The following is a 19,639-nucleotide window of genomic DNA, read 5'->3' on the forward strand; positions in this document are numbered from 1 at the left end:
ATTATAACAACAATGACAACACATTTATATTATGCTTTTTATATTATGCATAAAGCTACAAGCACTTGAAACAACTAATTAACCCTGAAGGAAAGGGGAGCTATTATTCTAAGTAAGCATATCTTAAACATTAAGTGGCAATTTTTTAAAAAAGACATTAAGGAAAAGAATCATTAAGAACTAAATGAAAATAGAATATATATATATGTGTGTATATATATATATACACACATATATATATATTGCAAATGAACTATCAATATGAAGAAATTACTCTGCAACATACTGCATTTTAAAGTTACCAGGTCAGAGACAGTCAAAAGGAAGGAGAACGAGGAAGAACATTCCAGGCAAAAAGGAAAACTTGAGCAAAGCTGCAGAGAGGGGAGAGCCCAGGGTGTGGAGGGAAGAATGAGCAATTCCTTCTCCTTCACTGAGTTCTCCATGACAGGACTGTGAAACATTTTAAGGCTACAAGTCCCTCATAAACTTGTGAGAAATTACTACGCACAATTAGGATAGTGTGGATATAATATTGCTATCTTAATAAAGATCAGAAAGATAACAAAAAAAGCAAGTTAATAGGTCTATAGAGATTGTAAGAGAACATTAATCTTCTAAGTAAGAAGACAAATTCATGAAATCATCTACCCCATTGTGATAATTATGAAAAGCATTTCCTATTAACTAACTTTAAAGAGTTAGTGAGATTTTGTTGTGGTGGTTATGAAACACTCATTTGCCTTTGAGAACTAGATCCCATGAACTAAAGACATCGTGCATGGCCTTGAAATGGTTTACGTGATGACTCCTATCTACACCGGGGCTATTCTAAACACACTGCCAGTCTGGATGGTGGCAAGGATTATCCCAATTACTCTCACCTGAGGTCTATAACATTTTCAAACAGCAAGGCAAAAATGCCTCTCCAATAGCTTCCTAACCTTTTGCCTCAGAAATGAATGCACCTAATACATTTATGCTAGCACTGACCCTGGGAGGGAAATTGAAGTAAAAGAGATTCTAAAGTAACAAATATATTGCTGCTTTATGAATGTTCTTCAGTTTCATGTGTGTTCTGTCTCTACAACTGTATCATTAACTGATGCTCTATACCTTCTCTTTCCAAGTGCCAATGCAGTGTTCAGCCAACAGCAGATGCTAAATAAATGTTTACTTCAGGGCAGCTGAAGTTTTAATCAGTTCTATTCTAAGCTACTGAAAGAATTTTCTAAGTGAGATCATACGGAGCATCTTCTCTGATTTTTGTCAAATATTTCACAGCATTGTAAATGGACTAATTACTGCTGTATTACTGAAATTTAATGCAAAAATAAAATATGCTAAAATCCAGATTTCTCAGCTTGCCACTCAAAGCCCTCCACAGTCTGGGCCCAAACTGCTTTGAGCCCCTTTTTCCACTATTTATTTCACAATCCTCACACTCTAGCCAAACTGTTCTGCTCACCCTTCTCCAAACATACCTTGCACTGTCTTCATTTAGAGCCCTTGCTCAAATTCCTCTTTCCTCAACGCTGTCTCTTGAAGCCCAACACAGTGCTCAAGACCATTAAAATTCCTACCCATTCTCCCAAAGAAAGCTCTAGAAGTCCCTGGTTAGAAATAATTTCTCCTCCCCTCTATGCTTTTCCCATAGAATTTGGATCATAGTGGCCTATACCAATGACAAACATCTAGCTTGGTTTAGAATTACTAATGTCTGTGCCTGTGAAATACTGAGACTCTGACTGGCAGGCTCTCATCTCTGACATTCATTTTTGTACTCCCCGCAATTCCGGCTCTAGACATAACAGAAACTACACAAGTCTGAGGTATTCTCCTATATCTGATTCTGAAAAATGTATTGCATGGATTTTGTTGCTCTTGTTGTTGTTAAGTATCTTGTTTTATTTATGGTTTTCTTAAGCTAACATTAAAATCTGTTCATGTTTTACCAAAAGAAATCTTAACAAATGTCTCGCAGAGGAATATTAAAATCTCTCAGGAAGCAAGGGAAAAACAGCAAGAAATTTAACATCTGCCATAAATAATGTATAAGGTGGACCACAGAATGATGGTAATCAAGGTCTGAACTATAACCTGAAAAACAAAAGCTTTCCTTCAAAGGAAAAGCATATTCAAAGTAAATGAAGATCTGACACAGTGAACCCTTAAGCTGTAGCAGTCCATTTCTATAGAATAATATATTTTTCTTCTAATTTTCCTTTTGTTTTCTGGAATTCTGAAAGAAAACGTATGCATGTGCATATTATATACTATATGTTATTTATATGAATAGATAAATTTTAGAATATGGCTTTACTATCTATGGTCATCTTGGCTTAAATATTTACAATAAATTTCAAACATGTAAACTATACTCCTAAAGCATATACAGAGCTAACTGAGCTGTTAATAGAGCACATATTCAGATTTCCTTGACAGAGCTTCACTTTTAAAAAGAACCCACCCTTTCTAAGATAAAGAATATTATGGCATCTAATGCCCAACTTTAATTTCATCTGAACTTTTCCTGTGATCAGTCTGGGGAAACTTTCTGACTTTTGAAAAAGTCTAGATTTCCCACAAAGTATTTTTGCTAATTTCACACCTTACATTTTTATAGTGGATTATCCAAATACCCTCACTTCAGTTTTTAAATTTGGATCTAACAAATAATGTGTGAATTATTGTAGGATCTCTTCTTTGTACATAAGGAAATTAAGAGTTCATGTCACACTGCCAGCAGTAGAACTGTTTCTAGCTTTTAAATCTAAAAGGCTGTTTTCTCCTCAATTCTTACAGAATTGCCCAGAGAGCCTTGGTAAGATTTCTTACTTTTCTATAACATACTTTTAGTCTTATGATATCTTTCTGAAAGTCACATTTTTTTTTCATGATAAGGAGAAGAGATGGAGCATTTAAAATGGTAAGATATTCCAAATTTCTCATTTTTTTTTACAGTATGCTATAAATTTTAATACTGAGGAAAAGTTAACTGTTATACTGACTTTTGTCAGTTAAAGAGTATTAAAATAAAACTTCAAATTTGGTATTTCTCAATTACAAACAAATTAAATGTTTTAAAAACTGCAAATATATGTTTAAAAATTAACAAAGTAGAGCACAAATTTTTCAAAACTAACAGCCCTGAACTTGAGGAAAGTTACCACTGGAATATTCAAAATATTAGCATCACCTACCACTGTCAGCCTCATTCACTGCCACTTCTAAAGCACAGCAAAGAAAAACATTAGTAGAGAAGTTCCTAAAGGTCAATCCATCCCTCTAGTTCCTCAGTCTATCCTTGAAATGAGTCAGATTATTAGAAAGCCACATACCTATACACATCAAACTGGACCCCAAAGAGCTAATTCTACAAATTACTTTGACTATGAGAACCCACAAAACAGACTGTGCTCTAGAGAGTTTGTCAGTTGTATTTTCCTAATAACTGGTTTATTTTACCTTGGAAACTGCAAATCCTTTAAATGGTTGAGCTTCTCTCTTCACTATTAGCTACATGAAAGCTAAGAACCAAATTCATGACTCATCTTTAGACAGTGCATAACAAAAACAGTAATTAGTAGCATGTGATATCTTATGTGCCAGGCACTATGCTGAGTGCTTTATTTATGATTACTGTCTCATTTATTCCTTGTAACAACTCTGAGCTATTACTTCCAGTTCACAGTGAAGAAACTGAGGCTTAGCATAAGTAATAACAGCTAACATTTAGTGAGTGCTCACTAGGTAACAGACACTGTTCTGTTTTTCATTTATTAACCTATTTAATCCTCATTACAACCCTACGAAGCAATACATTTATTTTATTTTATATTGTTGAAACTGAGGTTTAAGGATATACAATGAGAAGGTGGTAGAACATGTATTTGAATCCAGAGAATCTGGCTCCAGAGTCCAAACTTATAAACACCATGCTATACTATGACCTATCCAAAATCAATCACCTGGCAAGTGACAAAGCAACTGTTGCTGAAGTCAGAATATAAACCCAGGTCTTCCTATTCTCCCCTCTGCAGAAAAAGTACTAATGAGTACCTACAATATTCTAGACACTAAACATATATTACTCACTCTTCAACTTACCCTACAAGTATGTATGACTATTAGAGATGTTTGGTAACTTATCTCAAGTCATACAACTAATAAATGATTGCAGTGGGAGTTGAACTTAAGCCCATGCAGGACTTCATGCATGTAATTTCAATGGCAACCACACGCCTAGCTCCATGCCACTTTATCATTCTGGAAGTTGACAGGTTTTATAAAACCAAACCAAACCAAACCAAAACAAACAGGAAGATAATATCTTCAACAAATTCACTCCACAAAGAGACATTTAAAGTTTAGAGCTGAAAAAACCTTAAAGTTAACAAAAGTCTCATTTTGTAAATATGGAAACTGAAGTCTAAGTAAGTTAAGGAACTACAGAGGGTCACAGAGCACATTATGAGAAACTGGAGTTTAACTGATCACCATTTTTATATGCTGATGTATGAAAATTGGACTTTGTTATTAAATAAAATAGAGATTCTATGAAAAATACCAAAGAATATTATGGCTATCTCATTTTTTACTTTTTACCAGATGACTGAGATTATTAAATTAAAAATTCGAAGCCAAGGATGACCTTGAGATATACCAATTTCTGCCATATGCAATCCAAAACATTATCTATGGAAAAATATCAAAATGGTATCATACAATATAAAAGTCTACTCAACTGTTTTAATTTAAAATTTACTCAATTTCATTCATTTTTATTAACTTTACTGAGGTGTGACTTACATAAAATAAAATGAATGAACCAGTTCAATAAGTTTTGACATTATGTATATACCATGTTACCACCACCCCAATCAAGATATAGAACATTTCCATCACTCATACCCCTTCCCAGTCAATCGCCCCCACCTTCTGCCCCAGGTAGCACAAATCCATTTTTTTCACTATAGATTAGTTCTGCCTGTTCAGAAATTTCATATAAAGAGAGTCGCAGAGTATTGCACTCTGTGATGTCTGGCATCATTTACTAATTATAATGTTTCTGAGATGTACCAGTAGTTTCTTCCTTTTTATTTCTGAGTAATATTCCACAATATGTTTATCCATTCACCAGTTAAAAGACAGTGGTTACTTCCAGTTTGGGGCTATTCTGAATAGAGCTGCTACGAACGTTCATTTAAACATCTTCATGTGGATATATGTTTTCAAATCTCTCAGGGTAAACATCTAGAAGTGGAATTGCTGGGTAACATGTTAACCATATGTTTAACTTTATAAGAAAACTTTTTCAAAGTGGTTGTACTCTTTTACACTTTCACCAGCCACATATGATAGTATGGTTCCTCCACATTCTCGCCAAAATGTGGCATTTTCAGTCTCCTTCATTTCAGACATTCTAATGAGTGTGTAGTGATATTCACTGTGGTTTTGATTTATATTTCTAGGAAGATTAATCATGTTGAGCATTTTTTCATGTGCTTCTTGGCCTTTCGCATATCTTTTGTGAAGTGTTCAAATTTCTGCCCATTTTTAACTGAACTGTTCATGATCTTATTACTGAGTTGTAAACCCACTTTATACACTCTGAATACAAGTCCTTTGTCAGATATATGTATTGTGAACATTTTCCCTCAGTCTGTGGCTTTGCCTCTTTGTTTTTGTAGCAATGTCTTTTGAAGAACAGTTTTTAAATTTTGATAAAGTCCAATTTATCATTATTTTCTTTTACAGTTAATGCTTTTTGTGTCCTATCTGAGAAAGCTTTGCCTACCCTAGAGTTGTAGAGATATCCCCTATGTTTTATTCTAGAGGTTTTATAGTTTTGTCTTTTGTCTTTAGGTCTACATTACTTCTGGTTTATTTTTGTGAATGGTGTAAGGAGAAAATTAAAGTTAATTTTTTCCATAGTACCAAACAAAGTATAAACAAAAAACTGAGTAACATTCTGCTCAATTTTTTAAGTTTAAAGTTTACCCAGCTCATTTTTAAATTTAAAAGCCATCGTGACACGGTTATTACCTAACTGCTTACAAAGGAATCTAAAGAAAAGAATACATCTCACATGATAAATCTGCTTTACAATAAAACTAAACATACAATGTCATAGCAAAACGTATTAACTTTCACTAATGTCAAATAACCTAAATATCCCTGTTTAATGGCATTATAATTTCTATAAAACCAAAAAATTTTCTTGAAGTTCTCACTGGATTAAATGTTGATCTGAAATGTGTGACAAAGAGCACTGAAACTATCAGTAACTTAAACACAAATGTATGTTTACCTTTAGCCTGAAGACCCAGACCTTAAGTACCACATTATGAAGCTAGACAAGCTCACCTGAGTAGCTGCAGACTGACAGGAAGATGACGATGACGACGAGACAACAGGAATGTCAGACTGTACAGCAGCCACAGTGGTAGCGGGTGTGAAAATCAGCTGTACAGACAGAAAAACCAAAAAAATACCCTAAGACAAAAGAACATGTCCCACACACAATGTATAGCAGGCAAGAGAGACTGAAATTTGTGACAGAAAGACAATGCAGTTTAGGATTGTCTCCTAAGCAGAAGGTCTTACGTGACAAGGAGAACTTTTTGATAATAGAGAACTCAAAAGGAAAAAAAAAAACCAGAAACATTTTTGAAACAGCTCATGATTCTGATGAGTAGAAAATAAATCAGTGCTCAAAAAAGAAAATGTATTTTGGCAATATGAAATCCTCATACCAAATTTTTCCCCAAATAAGCTATTATACTTAAACTCTTCCCAGCTCAAAACTATTGTGGCAGGATTCCTAAAATGGAAGTTAGAATAGGCAACCATAGTCACTGCTCTTGAATGCAAACTAAATTTCAGTGAGAAACATGAAAAGAAACACCAAAAAGTCTTTTCAGTCCTCTTTACCCCAAAGGGTAACTATGCCACATGCTACGTTACAATATTTCACTCAGCTACACAGGATCTGTGTAGTACAAACCTAGGTTGCTCTTGATTTTAAAACTATTTGTAAAGAAATAGTCATTCTACATGTAAATGCCACAACATGTTAAAAGTCAACAACAAAGCAGCCTGCAAAAAAAAACTTCACATCAAAAAAAAAAGATAAGAAAAAGAAAGGAAAGAGATACTTGATTTATTTAATTATCACCATCTCTTTTCAAATACTTTTTTTCAATACTGAAACAGAATGCCATTAATTAAAAAGGCAATATAATCCACTCAGAGATTATCCAATCCAATTTAGTAAATTATGACAGTTGTTTCAAAGAACCTGTGAATACTCTATCTCAAAATTGCATCAAGTTATACAGTTCCTCAAAAGCCATTTCTGTTTAAATTAAAATTACCAATTAAAGGATCATTTAAACTTCAGTTCTTTACATACTAAATTTAAGTGAATTAAATAACAAGTATAACTTTCACAAGAAGGTAATTTCCAGTACAAACAGCTAAAAGCACTATACCTAAAAAGATGTTCTATCTAGCGTGAACCATATGAAACTGTCAGTTTTAGAAGTCAAAAACGGTCCAGTAGCAACCATTTCAAATGGTTCTCCCTAATTCTGAAGTATATTACTGATTAAATAAGATCTCATGGGGAAAAAACCCAGAAATATGGTAATGTCTATTGAATAGTCTGTAAATAAAAAGAGGGTCATATCATTGTTTCCTGTTAGAAATATGATGGAAACCTTCTTTGCAATTTTAGTGTAGAACTGGGGATCCAGATATATATTCAGTTCACTGGATAAAAAAGAATATAAATAAATACATATCAGGGACAAAGTTCTTCTCTAGCTACCTGTAAAGACATCAGATAAAGTAAATGTCAACCAATTTTTACATTCCTTAAAGAAGGCTCAACAAGTAAATTAGGAAATCAGTAGATAACACAATAGCCAAATTAACATTCCTGTATTAACAAAAGATCAAAGTGAGCATAGGAACACAAATCACCTTGCAGATTTTAAGACGGGAATAACCAAAGCTAAGACTCATCTGGTAAATTATCACGAACTCCAATCCAGATTTCAGAAGATCCCACAATATAAATTCTAACTTATAGTTAACAACCAAGTTTTTTATGTTTCTAACAATTTCATCAAATCTAAGATGTCAAAGATATACGGTGATTTTATGTATCACTACAAGCACCAACTACAACCATAAGATGCCATCAATTATAAAATGCATCTCAGTTTCAGAGATGTTAAAATATGAAAAAGGGTTTGAAATCAAAGAAATTTGATATTAAAAATTAATCACTCCTATGTTACAGAATCTGTTAGCTCCCTAATGCTGCTAGTTACTATTTGATACACCAAGAAGGCCTACCAATTAAAGGTAGAATTTTTCATGACATAAATGTATAAGAGCTAGGCACATACACAAAAATTTTGTTAAACATTTCTTAAATATTAAAAATGCCTCCTATTGCATCAAATCAAGAAACATTTTGATCTCTCTCACGTCTTTAAACACTGAAAAAATCTGGTAGCTCATATCTTACCATTTGAGCTCGGAGATACATTTGAGCTTGGCTTGCCGTTAGGGTAGGGGAGGTACTCCCTAGTAACATAGTCTGTTGGGTAATACTGCCACTGGTAGAACTGGAAGCCTGGGAACGGCTTATTAACTGTGCAGGTGTAGGAGAAGTAGAGAGGTTGATCTAAGGAAGAAAACATATCAGGTCATAGGCTTCCATTTCTTGCTTCCATGTCACTGAATTTCACCAAGCTGCAGTTAGGCAATCAATGGTATATATTGTGGCTGAGGAACCTAAGAGAGGGCTTCATCTTTGACAGACCCATCATTTCTATAGGAGATTATTTGCGCATATGCAAACAATAGCATGTATTGGTTAGTAATTAGGACAATTTTTAAGGATATCCTCATTGTGTTTCATAAGATTCCAACATCTTAAAATATCATTTCTACTATCTCCCAAATATTAGGGCTATTGTTCCATTATTTTAATATTCCATGTAGTGACTTAAAACATTTGAATCAACAGTCTACATTATTTTGTCATTTTCTGTCACATTTCGAGGGATTTCTGAAATGAACAAAAGTTAAAACACAGATAATCCATGCACATGTATATAAACATACACGTAACATATAACTAGTATAAAATTCTCCTTCAAAAGTTCTCAGAAAAGAAGAAAATAGAATTGTTACTGGTCAAACAGATGGAAAACTCCTGAATATTGGTTACAAGATTAAATTATAAACACTAAAGCTGCTGTTAAAGAATAAACTAGTGCATGGTCTATCTCTAGGATATATAAGAGACTGGTAACTGGTTGTACCTGTGAAGGCAAACTGGGTGGGAATAGGACAAAGGGACACATGTAGACTACCACATGCATGTATTATCCATTTTAAAAATAAATAATATTTTTAACGAGAATAACATAATCCAACCTCAAATCCTTTTTATGGACAATGTAGAGAATAAAATTAAGAAATTAAGAAATAGTTTATTAGATTTCTGATTCAAGGAACAAGGCAGACTGAAATAATACATCCACGTGCCCATATGCACTCACTGAAATGCAAGATCAACATGAAAAATTATAAAAATATATAACTGAACTCAGAACAGGGGAAGGGAGGGGGAATTCCCAGGTGCCGGAAAGGAAGAAACTCAAAGATGTAAGCTCCAGCTGACACCAAGGCAATCTAGGGAGATATTGGCCCACAGAGATAGAAGACCTGATTTTGAGCCTATTTCAGGGGGGACCTAGAAGTAAAACCTGTTTTGAGCCAAGATCCTCAAAAGGGTTCCTCAATATGTGAAAAGGAGCTGGAAAACCTCCACCTATGCATCCTGAGAAGCAGCAAGAAAGGTTGCTATCTGCCCTGCCCCAGGTGGAAGGAGAGGCTCTTATGAGAATCAAAACTCCAGGTTTGTACCACATAGGGGTACAGAATCCATATTCACACTACCTGCACAGCTCCATAATATATCCCAAAACATTAGCATTTGTACCAGTCCAGGACATTTGTTAAACTGAACAAGTGACTGGAGGAGGCTGAGTGAAGGCTATACAGAAGGACCTCTCTATACCGTTTTCGTAACTTCCTGAGTCGATAATTATTTAAAAATAAAAAGTTAAATAAACTGCATAGTGGGTACACAAGTTGGCTAACTAATTATATTTATCTGTATCTTTTAAGTATTTCTTAATTTTAATAAAATACTTAAATCTGTATTTGGGTGCGTTGGGTCTTCATTGCTGCACACAGGCTTTCTCTAGTTGCAGCGAGTGGGGGCTACTCTTCGTTGCAGTGCACCGGCTTCTCAATGCAGTGGCTTCTCTTGTTGCGGAGCATGGGCTAGGCACGTGGGCTTCATTGGCTGTGGCGCGTGGGCTCAGTCGTTGTGGCATGCAGGCTCTAGAGCGCAGGCTCAGCAGTTGTGGCGCACGGGCTTAGTTGTTCCACGGCATGTGGGATCTTCCCGGACCAGGGCTCAAACCCATGTCCCCTGCATTGGCAGGCGGATTCTTGACCACTGCAACACCAGGAAAGCCCTATCATTCCTTCCTAAACCAGCTTCTCCTCAAATGGCCACTGGCATCTTCTAAAAATCCCCCAAGACAGACTAATCTGGAAATCATCCTAACTCCTCCCTCTCATATAACTCACACACAAAATCAGTCACATGTCTTACTGTTTCTACACCTTTATCTTCCTCAATTTCATTTTAATTTTGAATCACGTAGTTTGAGATTCTGAGCCCATAGCACTTCCATCTACATTGCTTTAACAGCTGTAAACTGATCTCTCTGCTTGGAATATTGTCTCCTCTGACTTGCCAGACAATCTTTCCCTAATTTTAATTAATAAATATTAATTAGCCATTTAAAAATCTTCTAGATAACATTCAAACTCCCCTAACTACCTCTGCAGTATCATCTCCTTCCACTCCTCCATACATACCCTTCATATTAGCCATATGAAGCTATTTGCAGTGTCATCATGTCTCAGGCCTCTATGGCTCTGGTAACAACTCTGGACTGAACTGAGCGTCACCTACCCCCATACCCCACCTCTTCCCCCTCTATGTAGCGTACAACTCTCTCTCAAAAATTACCTGCTAAGCTTTTTCAGGCATCCCAACCCCGCAGTAGAACTGACTACTCCTCTTTTGCCTGTTATCTTCCATAATTTCCATATTCTTCTAGCATAAACTTCTGTCTCACTCATCTAAACAATAATTTCTTTAAGGGTGGGGACCATGTGTTATTTATCTTCATATAACCAATATCTATGAGAGTGCCTTCATTCAATACGTTTATTAACTTAATGAATGCCATGTTATTTTAAGGCATACTTCATACTTTAAATGTAGTATATAAGCCTATCACAAAGAGTGAGCGTGTGTGTGTGTGTGTGTACAACAGCAAGAAGAGAAAACAATTCTGGTCTAGCCCCTAACAAAGCAGAGTAAAAATGCAGATCGTGTGGTGATACTAGTTCAACTCTACTTTTGATGTGCTATACAATAAATTATTAATAAGCACCCCCCAAACATATTCTTTTTCTACACCACTCCACAAATGGGTATCTTGGATAAAGCCTTGCTCCAAAGGTTAAATCACTTAGCAGGGTAAAATTGGACCAGGTTTTCTGACTCATATTTTGGCATGCAGGGTACTTTCCTATACCGTGAGAGTTTGTTAATTTGGGTCACTCTACAGTAATAATGCCTTGGCAGTTTTTCCAGTCAGTGATTCTTAAAAATAAAGGGAGGGAAGAAAGAAAGAACGATACTCTAGTAAAGGATAGACCACACACTCTTTAAACAAAAACATACAAGTTTTTAAAAAAACTGACTGGCTGATAGCCAAGTGCCTGAGAGTGCTCTGTAAGGAATAAGGAAGTAGAACAAAAATTACAAATAGAATGCTTTTTTTCTTAAAAAGGAAGTAAGAAAACGAAATAGTAGCCTCCTAGCCACCTGCATTTCACTTCGTCTAAGTTGTGAGATCAAAGAACAAATATCATGTTTATTTTTAAGTTCCAAATGGCAAGTGCCATTTCAGACAGTGTCTACTAATGAATGCCAAACCCACGAGGGCAAGGCTATCAGTAGCCAACTCTGCAAGAAGTCCCTTCCTTTCCACAACTGATATGTCTCTCCTCTATTTTCTGCTTTGCTCTGCTGACCTGAACCAGATGCCCTCAACTGTTTCCATTACGTTCTCTGTCAATCCCATCTCAACATGCGTAATTCCCTTTCATTTTAAAGCCTCGGCCAATCCTGTTGTCTCACACCTCAAGCCCCACACTCCATAAAGGAACTTACTCCTTTAGCCCTATTGTTGGAAGCTCTCTCCTTACTGACACTAAGAGTCACCAAAGAAAACCACGTCTGCCAAGAAAAGCCATTTAACTCTCAACCACTCCTTAGTGCCCCCACTAGGAGGCTACACAGGGTCTCTGGCCCAGAGTACTCCCTAGAGCCAAAGCCCATTTGAGACCCACTGCTGCCATGTAACTGATCAGAATCAATCAGGTATATCTACAGAGAGACATGGTACACAGACATTAAAAGGCTGATTATATCTGTATTCAATGGCATGAAAATACCTTTATGACCCACTGCTGAGTGAAAAAACTGTAGAATAACATGTAGAACATAATCCACTTATACAATTACATACAAATATCTGCATGTATGTATATATACATTCCACACATGTGAAAAACATGTTGAGAGAAAGATGTCTGCACTGTATACACACACAATAATGCATACTCATAAATTTGTACCTGATTAGATCTGATATAGAAATATACACATACACACACACACCCGGAAGAACAGTCACCAAAATGCTAAAGGTGAATAATGCCTACTAGGGGTAAAACCTGGGAATGATTTATATTTTCTTTTCCAAAGTTTTTGTCTTTTCTATGTAGGTATTAACTTTAGAATCAGAGAGGAAATGATATTTTCCTTTTTTTATATTTACTTCAGTATATTGTTTTGTTTTTATCACATTAAAGCAGCATATAAATTTTCTTGCCTCATTATTCAGTGGGAATTTATGCAATTCAAATATCTAGAAGTGTTAAATATTATATAGAAATTTCAAATAATAATATCTACCCATGAAGGATGTCCTTTTTAAGAGACCACATATTTTTAACAATGAAATGAAATAAAATGCCTACCTATTTATTACAGAAAATCATTATTTCTACTTTCTGCAATACAAGCTGTAAAAACAACAGCAAAACAAACAAAAAACAACTTCACAACCTCCCAATTGTGTTCAGATTTTGACACCCTAAAAAGAAAAGTTGCAATGCAGAAACAATTAAAATATTGGAAATAACTGTCCAGCAACAAAGATAGTTATATAAGACAAACTGCAGCCACGCTGTGCACAGTAGCTCAAGTGAGTGAGACAGAAAGCTCTGAAGACACACTGTTAAGTGTAAAAACAAAATGCAGAATACCTACGTGTGTTTACAGTGTATTAAAAAAAATTGTGTACTAAACACATAGGCACACATTTCTTTATACTATATATGTCCTTAATGCATAGGTGAAGATCTGACGGGATATCCAGCAAACTGAGAAGACAGAAGGACTGAAGGGGAAAGGAGGCTGAAGGTGACAACACTTTTTTACTTTACCTGTACTATGGGAATATTTTATAAGAATGCAGTAAAACTGCTCATGACCGGACAAATACGCAGGCTACAGTGTTATCTTAAACTGCTATTAAGCTTTGAAATAGGTTTCTAACAATCCTTGAAAACAATAAGTTTTAAAACTTAAAATACCTTCTAATATTAATAATAGAGGATAAGTACCTTGGTTTTAAGCAAGTAATTTTCCCCGAGATAAATTCATAATGAATCCATTTGATATGTAGTTGATCTGATTTAGACATTTTTAGAGAAAACTGATCATTTATAAGGCTCTTGATCGAAAAACAATCTCATTGACCTAATATACTAATATTCCTAATATTCCTAAGAGTATACTCTTAGGAAATTTTTTTAAAGAGAATTACTAGATATAAAGATACATAACATTCAATGCAGGTTTACTTATAATAGCAAAAATAGGGAAAAATTAAAACTGCCAGCAAGAGGAAAATGGGTTTTTTTTAAAAAGGTAGAATATTATGTAGCCATTAAAAATCATGTTTATAAAACAATAAATACTGAAGATAATGGTCTGAGCACACCCATTTGCTTCTCCCTCCTACTAAAACCCACTGAAATAGCAGTTAATACAATAACAAAAAAGACTGGGGGAAAAAAAAGCAATTATACTCCAATAAAGATGTTTAAAAAACAAAAAAAAAGACTGGGGGTAACAAACATACAAATTTAGACTGTGGGACATTCCGTAAGATAAGTGACCTGAGCTCTTTAAAAAAAAAAAAAGGTGGGGGAGGAGATTTTTTTTTTTTTTTTTTTTTTTGCGGTATGCAGGCCTCTCACTGTTGTGGCCTCTCCCATTGCAGAGCACAGGCTCCGGATGCGCAGGCTCAGCGGCCATGGCTCACGGGCCCAGCCGCTCCACAGCATGTGGGATCCTCCCGGACCGGGTCACGAACCCGTGTCCCCTGCATCGGCAGGCGGACTCTCAACCACTGCGCCACCAGGGAAGCCCAGATCTTTTTATATTAAAGGAAAATAGGGCATCCACATGCATGTGTGACTCTTAATTAAATCCTGGGAAAAGGTATTTTGGAGACTACTGAGGGAATCCAAATATGGGGCACATAGGTCAGAAAAACCATGTGAATAGAGAGGAACTTAACAATTGTTATGGATAGCTACATGAAGGGTACACAAGGGTCAATGCTTACTCTTTCCATTTTTCTGTGGGTTTAAATGTTTTTTCCAAAAAACTTGGGGGATTAAAAGAACAACATTAAACAAAAAGAAAACACACATACAGCAAAGCAAGAGAGATAAGGGTACCATCTGCATTTCTGTAAGACTTAAAGATGAGATCATACTGAAGGAGAAAACAGAGAGAAGGAAGCTCTCTGTAGTCCAGAATACAGGAAGAGACAGACCAGAGTGGATTTAGTTAGACTCAGAATTTAGAGGTATGAAAGCAGAAGTAAGAAGTGGGGCTAAAAATTGAAGGATTATCTACAGGTCTGTCTAGAAAACAGTCTCACCAGTCACAACCCCACCCCTCTCCCATACAGAAGGGGTATCGAGACCTAGAAAGAAAGGACACTTCTCTTTAAAAGTCTAAAAACTGCCACGGAAAAGCTAGGCTTCTAGAGTGGGTACTGGTACCTTGAAGTAAAACCCTCCTTATTCCGAAACTGCTGGCTCACCAGCCTAATGGCCAGCTTCTAACCTGCACACCTTCAATTCTAAACCTGCCAAAGATATATCCTTACCACTGTCATCACCACTGCTATTCCCACATGCAAATACAGAAATCTTAATCGGCCTTTCCACTAAGGAAAGAGGTCTGCTAAGGAACAACCTATCTTCAAAGCAGTGGAAGAAACCCATGTTGATTAATTTATATAATCATTTACTCTTAAATATAAGCAGAAAACCAAGCATTTTAAGGGAAAACTTTTTTCTTATCAGAGAAAAACCAGCAGCATAAAAAAAAGACAAAGATAATTTCTAAGGAACATAATTTATTTAGGAAACAAAAAAAAAAAGTTTTAAAATCTGGTAAGTATCACAACAGAGATCTAAAATATTTCAGCCATAACAGAGAAATAGGATTCCAAGGGAAAAGAATAAGAAAATTCTCTTAGAAATTGGAAATACAAAGGCTGAACTAAAATTTTCTTTTAAATGTAAAACGAAAGGGTTAAAAAAAAAAGGGTAAGGAAATATGTCACAGCAGAATAAAAAGATAAGACAGAAAATGAGTAAAAAGCTAAAAGAAGTAAAGGATCAATCCAGAAAGACCAACATCCAACTAAGGAGCTCCAGAAAAAGAGAACAGAGAAAAACAGAAGGAAATAAATTTTTGTTAAAACTTTTTTAGTTTCATACACATGAACATTAAGTTTCGCACTAAGAGAGTCCAAAAAGTGTCTGGACTCAATGACGTCTAGAGAGCCTCATGAAACTCCAGAAAAGCTAAAGAAAACAGGCAAACCCAAAAGACTGAAGAGAAAAAGTACCAATTAGTGATAATAAGACAAAATCAGCCTTTTCTTTGGTAATACTAAAAATTTGAAAACAATGGTTTCAAGTTTCCTAAGAAAAATCATTTTCAATATAGAATTTACATACAAATAATCATTAAAAAGATATGGGGAGGGAATTTTTAGGACTACAAAGATTCCAAATTTATTTTCCACGTACCCTTTACAAGCAAGTTATTAGAAGATAACTCCAGTAAAACAAAACTATCACAGTGTTCTTTGACTATTTACATGTCTGTAGACTATATCCACTGTACTCTAAGACGTTTGTTCACTTTGGATTCTTGACACCTAACACCACGCCTGGCACCAAGTAGGCATTCAATAAGGAAATATTGGCACAGATTATCCTCAGGAGTGTGGGAGACTAGCAAAGAATCCCATTCAGGAATGAATCCCTGAAACTAAGCTCTGCTATTTCAGGAACATGAGCTCAGGATGAGTCCTCTTCTCTGCAAACTCCACGTATTTTTTAAAGCTCAGCTTAAGTCCCGTACAAAAAGCCTTCTTCAACTACTCCATTCCCCAAAGATCTCTTTTCTGTTAACTCCCATGGAATTTATCACTTGATTATATACTGTTATGTTGGTTACTGTTTGATATGTCTAGGCACAGTTCTTCAAATGTCTATTACTGTCTCTGAGGGAAGGGACTCTGACTCATGTGTACCCCCAGGGCAACTAGCACAGTGTGGGACAATAGGTAAACCTGATTAACTGGCTGCCTGCTCATAACTAACAACAAAAGAATCTCATCACTGAGGTCAGGACTTAGACTCTCTTCTATAATGCAATTTCAGGCAATCAGAATATATCCTAAAATGATTCTTTGCACTGAAGATAAACCACTTGCGGTACCAAGATAACCAAGAATTAAAATTAATACGATGTATTACATATTCTAGTTGATGATTATAGTTAAACTTCATCTTTCAACAAATATTTATTACACACCTACTATGTGATAGGCTAAGTCCCTGACAGAATCTTAGATTAACATCTAAACCACTGGTTCTCAAATTTTTTTTTTTAATAGAACCCTTTCTTCACACACCGTCTTATTCAGAACTCCCAGATTCAAACAGATCACAGAACTGTTCTGTCTAAAGTTTAAGGTAAGGGGGCTTCCCTGGTGGTGCAGTGGTTAAGAATCCACCTGCCAATGCAGGGGACACAGGTTCCATCCCTGGTCCGGAAGGATGCCACATGCCGTGGAGCAGCTAAGCCCATGCACCACAACTACTGAAGCCCCCGCGCCTAAAGCCCATGCTCCACAACAAGAGAAACTACCGCAATGAGAAGCCCGAGCACCGCAACGAAGCGAAGCCCCCACTCACCACAACTAGAGAAAGCCCAAGCGCAGCAACGAAGACCCAATGCAGCCAATAATAAAAAATTTTTTTAATAAATAAATAAAGTTTAAGGTAAGGCTCAGAGCCCTATCTATCTTAGTCTGCTCAAGCTGCCATAACAAGGTGCCTGCCACAGACTGGGTAGCTCAAACAACAGAAATTTATTTACCACAGTTCTAGAGGCTAGGAAGTCCAGGACCAAGGTGCCAGCCAATTCAGTTTCTGGTGCAAGCTCTATGCTGGCTTGCAGATGGCCACCTTCTTACCTCTCAGCAGATAGAGGGGAGATCTCTGGTGTCTCTCCTCTGATAAAGCCACCAGGTCTACTGGATCAGAGCTCCACACTTAGGACCTCTTTTAACCTTAACCACCTCCTTAAAGGCCCAGTTTCTAATATAGTCACATGCGAGTTTAAGGCTTCAACATACGAATTTGGGAGGGATGCAATTTAGTGCATAGCACCATCTACTGAACCTTCTCCTTGATCTAGGCCCAGGGACACATGGATGAAAAGACTAAAAACCATCTAATTAGACAACTTAATTTTACATAAAAGAAAACAGGGGTGTAAGGAGGTTAAATGACTTGCCCTAAGTCACACCACCAGTCAGTCACAGAATTAAGACCACAAGCCAGGTCCCTTATGTCCTCCTTTCTACCAAACTTTCTCTCATAATATTCTACAATTGGTAGTAAAGTCACCATGTACTCTTCTGACTTGAATCGTCAATGAGATGCACAAGACATCACTAATCACCAGACCTGCCACATGAACTCCAAACTAATATATCCAACGTCTACTCAACATCTATAGGTGGGTGTCTAACATATATCGTGTTGAAAACCAAACTCCCTATTTTCTTCTCCAACACCTGCTTTAGCAGATTCTTCCAGGTGTTCAGACCAAAATACTACAGTTATCGGTGACTCTACCTTTCCTCACATCTTTTATTCAATCCCTCAGCACATACTGTTAGGTCTATTTTCAAAACATCCGAATTTCTTTTTTTGGCCACACCATGAGGCATGTAGGAATCTTAGTTTCCCAACCAGCGATCGAACCCATGCACCCTGCATTGGGAGCACAGAGTCTTAACCACTGGACCGCCAGGGAAGTCCCAAAACATCCAAATTTCTATAATAAAATATTGGAGAAAAAAAAATTCAGAATCTGGCTAAACCACTTTTTACCACATCTACTGTCACCATCATGGTCCAAGCCCCCAATATCTCTCTCTTGGATTATTACAGGAACCACTTAACTGGTCTCCCTGCTTCTATCACTGGCTCCTAGAACTTACTCTCAACATTGTAGCTAAGTTATAGCCTGTGTGAGATCATGTCACATCCCTACTAAAACAGCTTTCCAGTAGCTTCCCAACTCATGCAGAGTAAAACCCAAGGGTTTAATAATCTCCTCGTGATTACATTACAATTACCTCTCTAAAGGCATCTCTAAACATACTCCCACTCTCTCATTCCACTCCAGCCACACTACCCTCCTTTCTGTTCCTTATGCATGTTTGCCTCCCTCACCCTCCTTCAAATGCCATTTTTATTAGCAATGCTTTCCCTTACCACCCTAATTAAAAGAGCAAATTCCCTCATCCCATTCCCCTTCCTTGCTTTATTTTTCTCTATAGAACTTACCACCATCTGACATATTATATACTAGCTTACCTGTTATCTATCTATCCCTAGCTCCATAAAGACAAGAGGTTTTATCTGCTGTGTTGCTGTATTCCCAGCACCTAGAACAGTGTTTAAATGCTCAATAAATATTTGTCGAATAAATGAGTGAATGTATGAATGAATAAAGTCATAAAACTAACTGGGCTTCAAAAGCTCATCTTGGGACTTTCCTGGTGGTCCAGTGTTTAAGAGTCTGCACTCCCAAGCAGCGGGAATAGGTTCAACCCCTGGTGGGGGAACTTAGTTCCCACATGCCGTGGCACACAACCCCCCCCCCAAAAAAAAAAAAAGAAAGAAAGCTCATTTTGTCTGACACCAGAGCCAGAAAGCTATCAAAAATAAGGTTTTTCCTTCTTGACAGAATAGTACAGTGAATTAAAGTCAAAACATC

General features: G+C 36.4%; 1 protein-coding gene across 1 annotated transcript in view; it reads right to left on the bottom strand.

Moving 5' to 3' along the window:
• PHC3 (polyhomeotic homolog 3) overlaps positions 1 to 19,639 on the bottom strand; it is a 76,897-nt gene that overhangs the window by 44,009 nt on the left and 13,249 nt on the right. The window contains exons 5-6 of the mRNA XM_065876313.1: positions 8,543 to 8,701; positions 6,370 to 6,468 (exon numbers count right to left, since the gene is read on the bottom strand). Of these exons, the coding sequence (XP_065732385.1) occupies positions 6,370 to 6,468; positions 8,543 to 8,701 (258 nt within the window). The remainder of the gene's footprint in view (positions 1 to 6,369; positions 6,469 to 8,542; positions 8,702 to 19,639) is intronic.

Source organism: Phocoena phocoena, chromosome 4 (assembly GCF_963924675.1).
Source record: "Phocoena phocoena chromosome 4, mPhoPho1.1, whole genome shotgun sequence".
Taxonomy (NCBI): domain Eukaryota; kingdom Metazoa; phylum Chordata; class Mammalia; order Artiodactyla; family Phocoenidae; genus Phocoena; species Phocoena phocoena.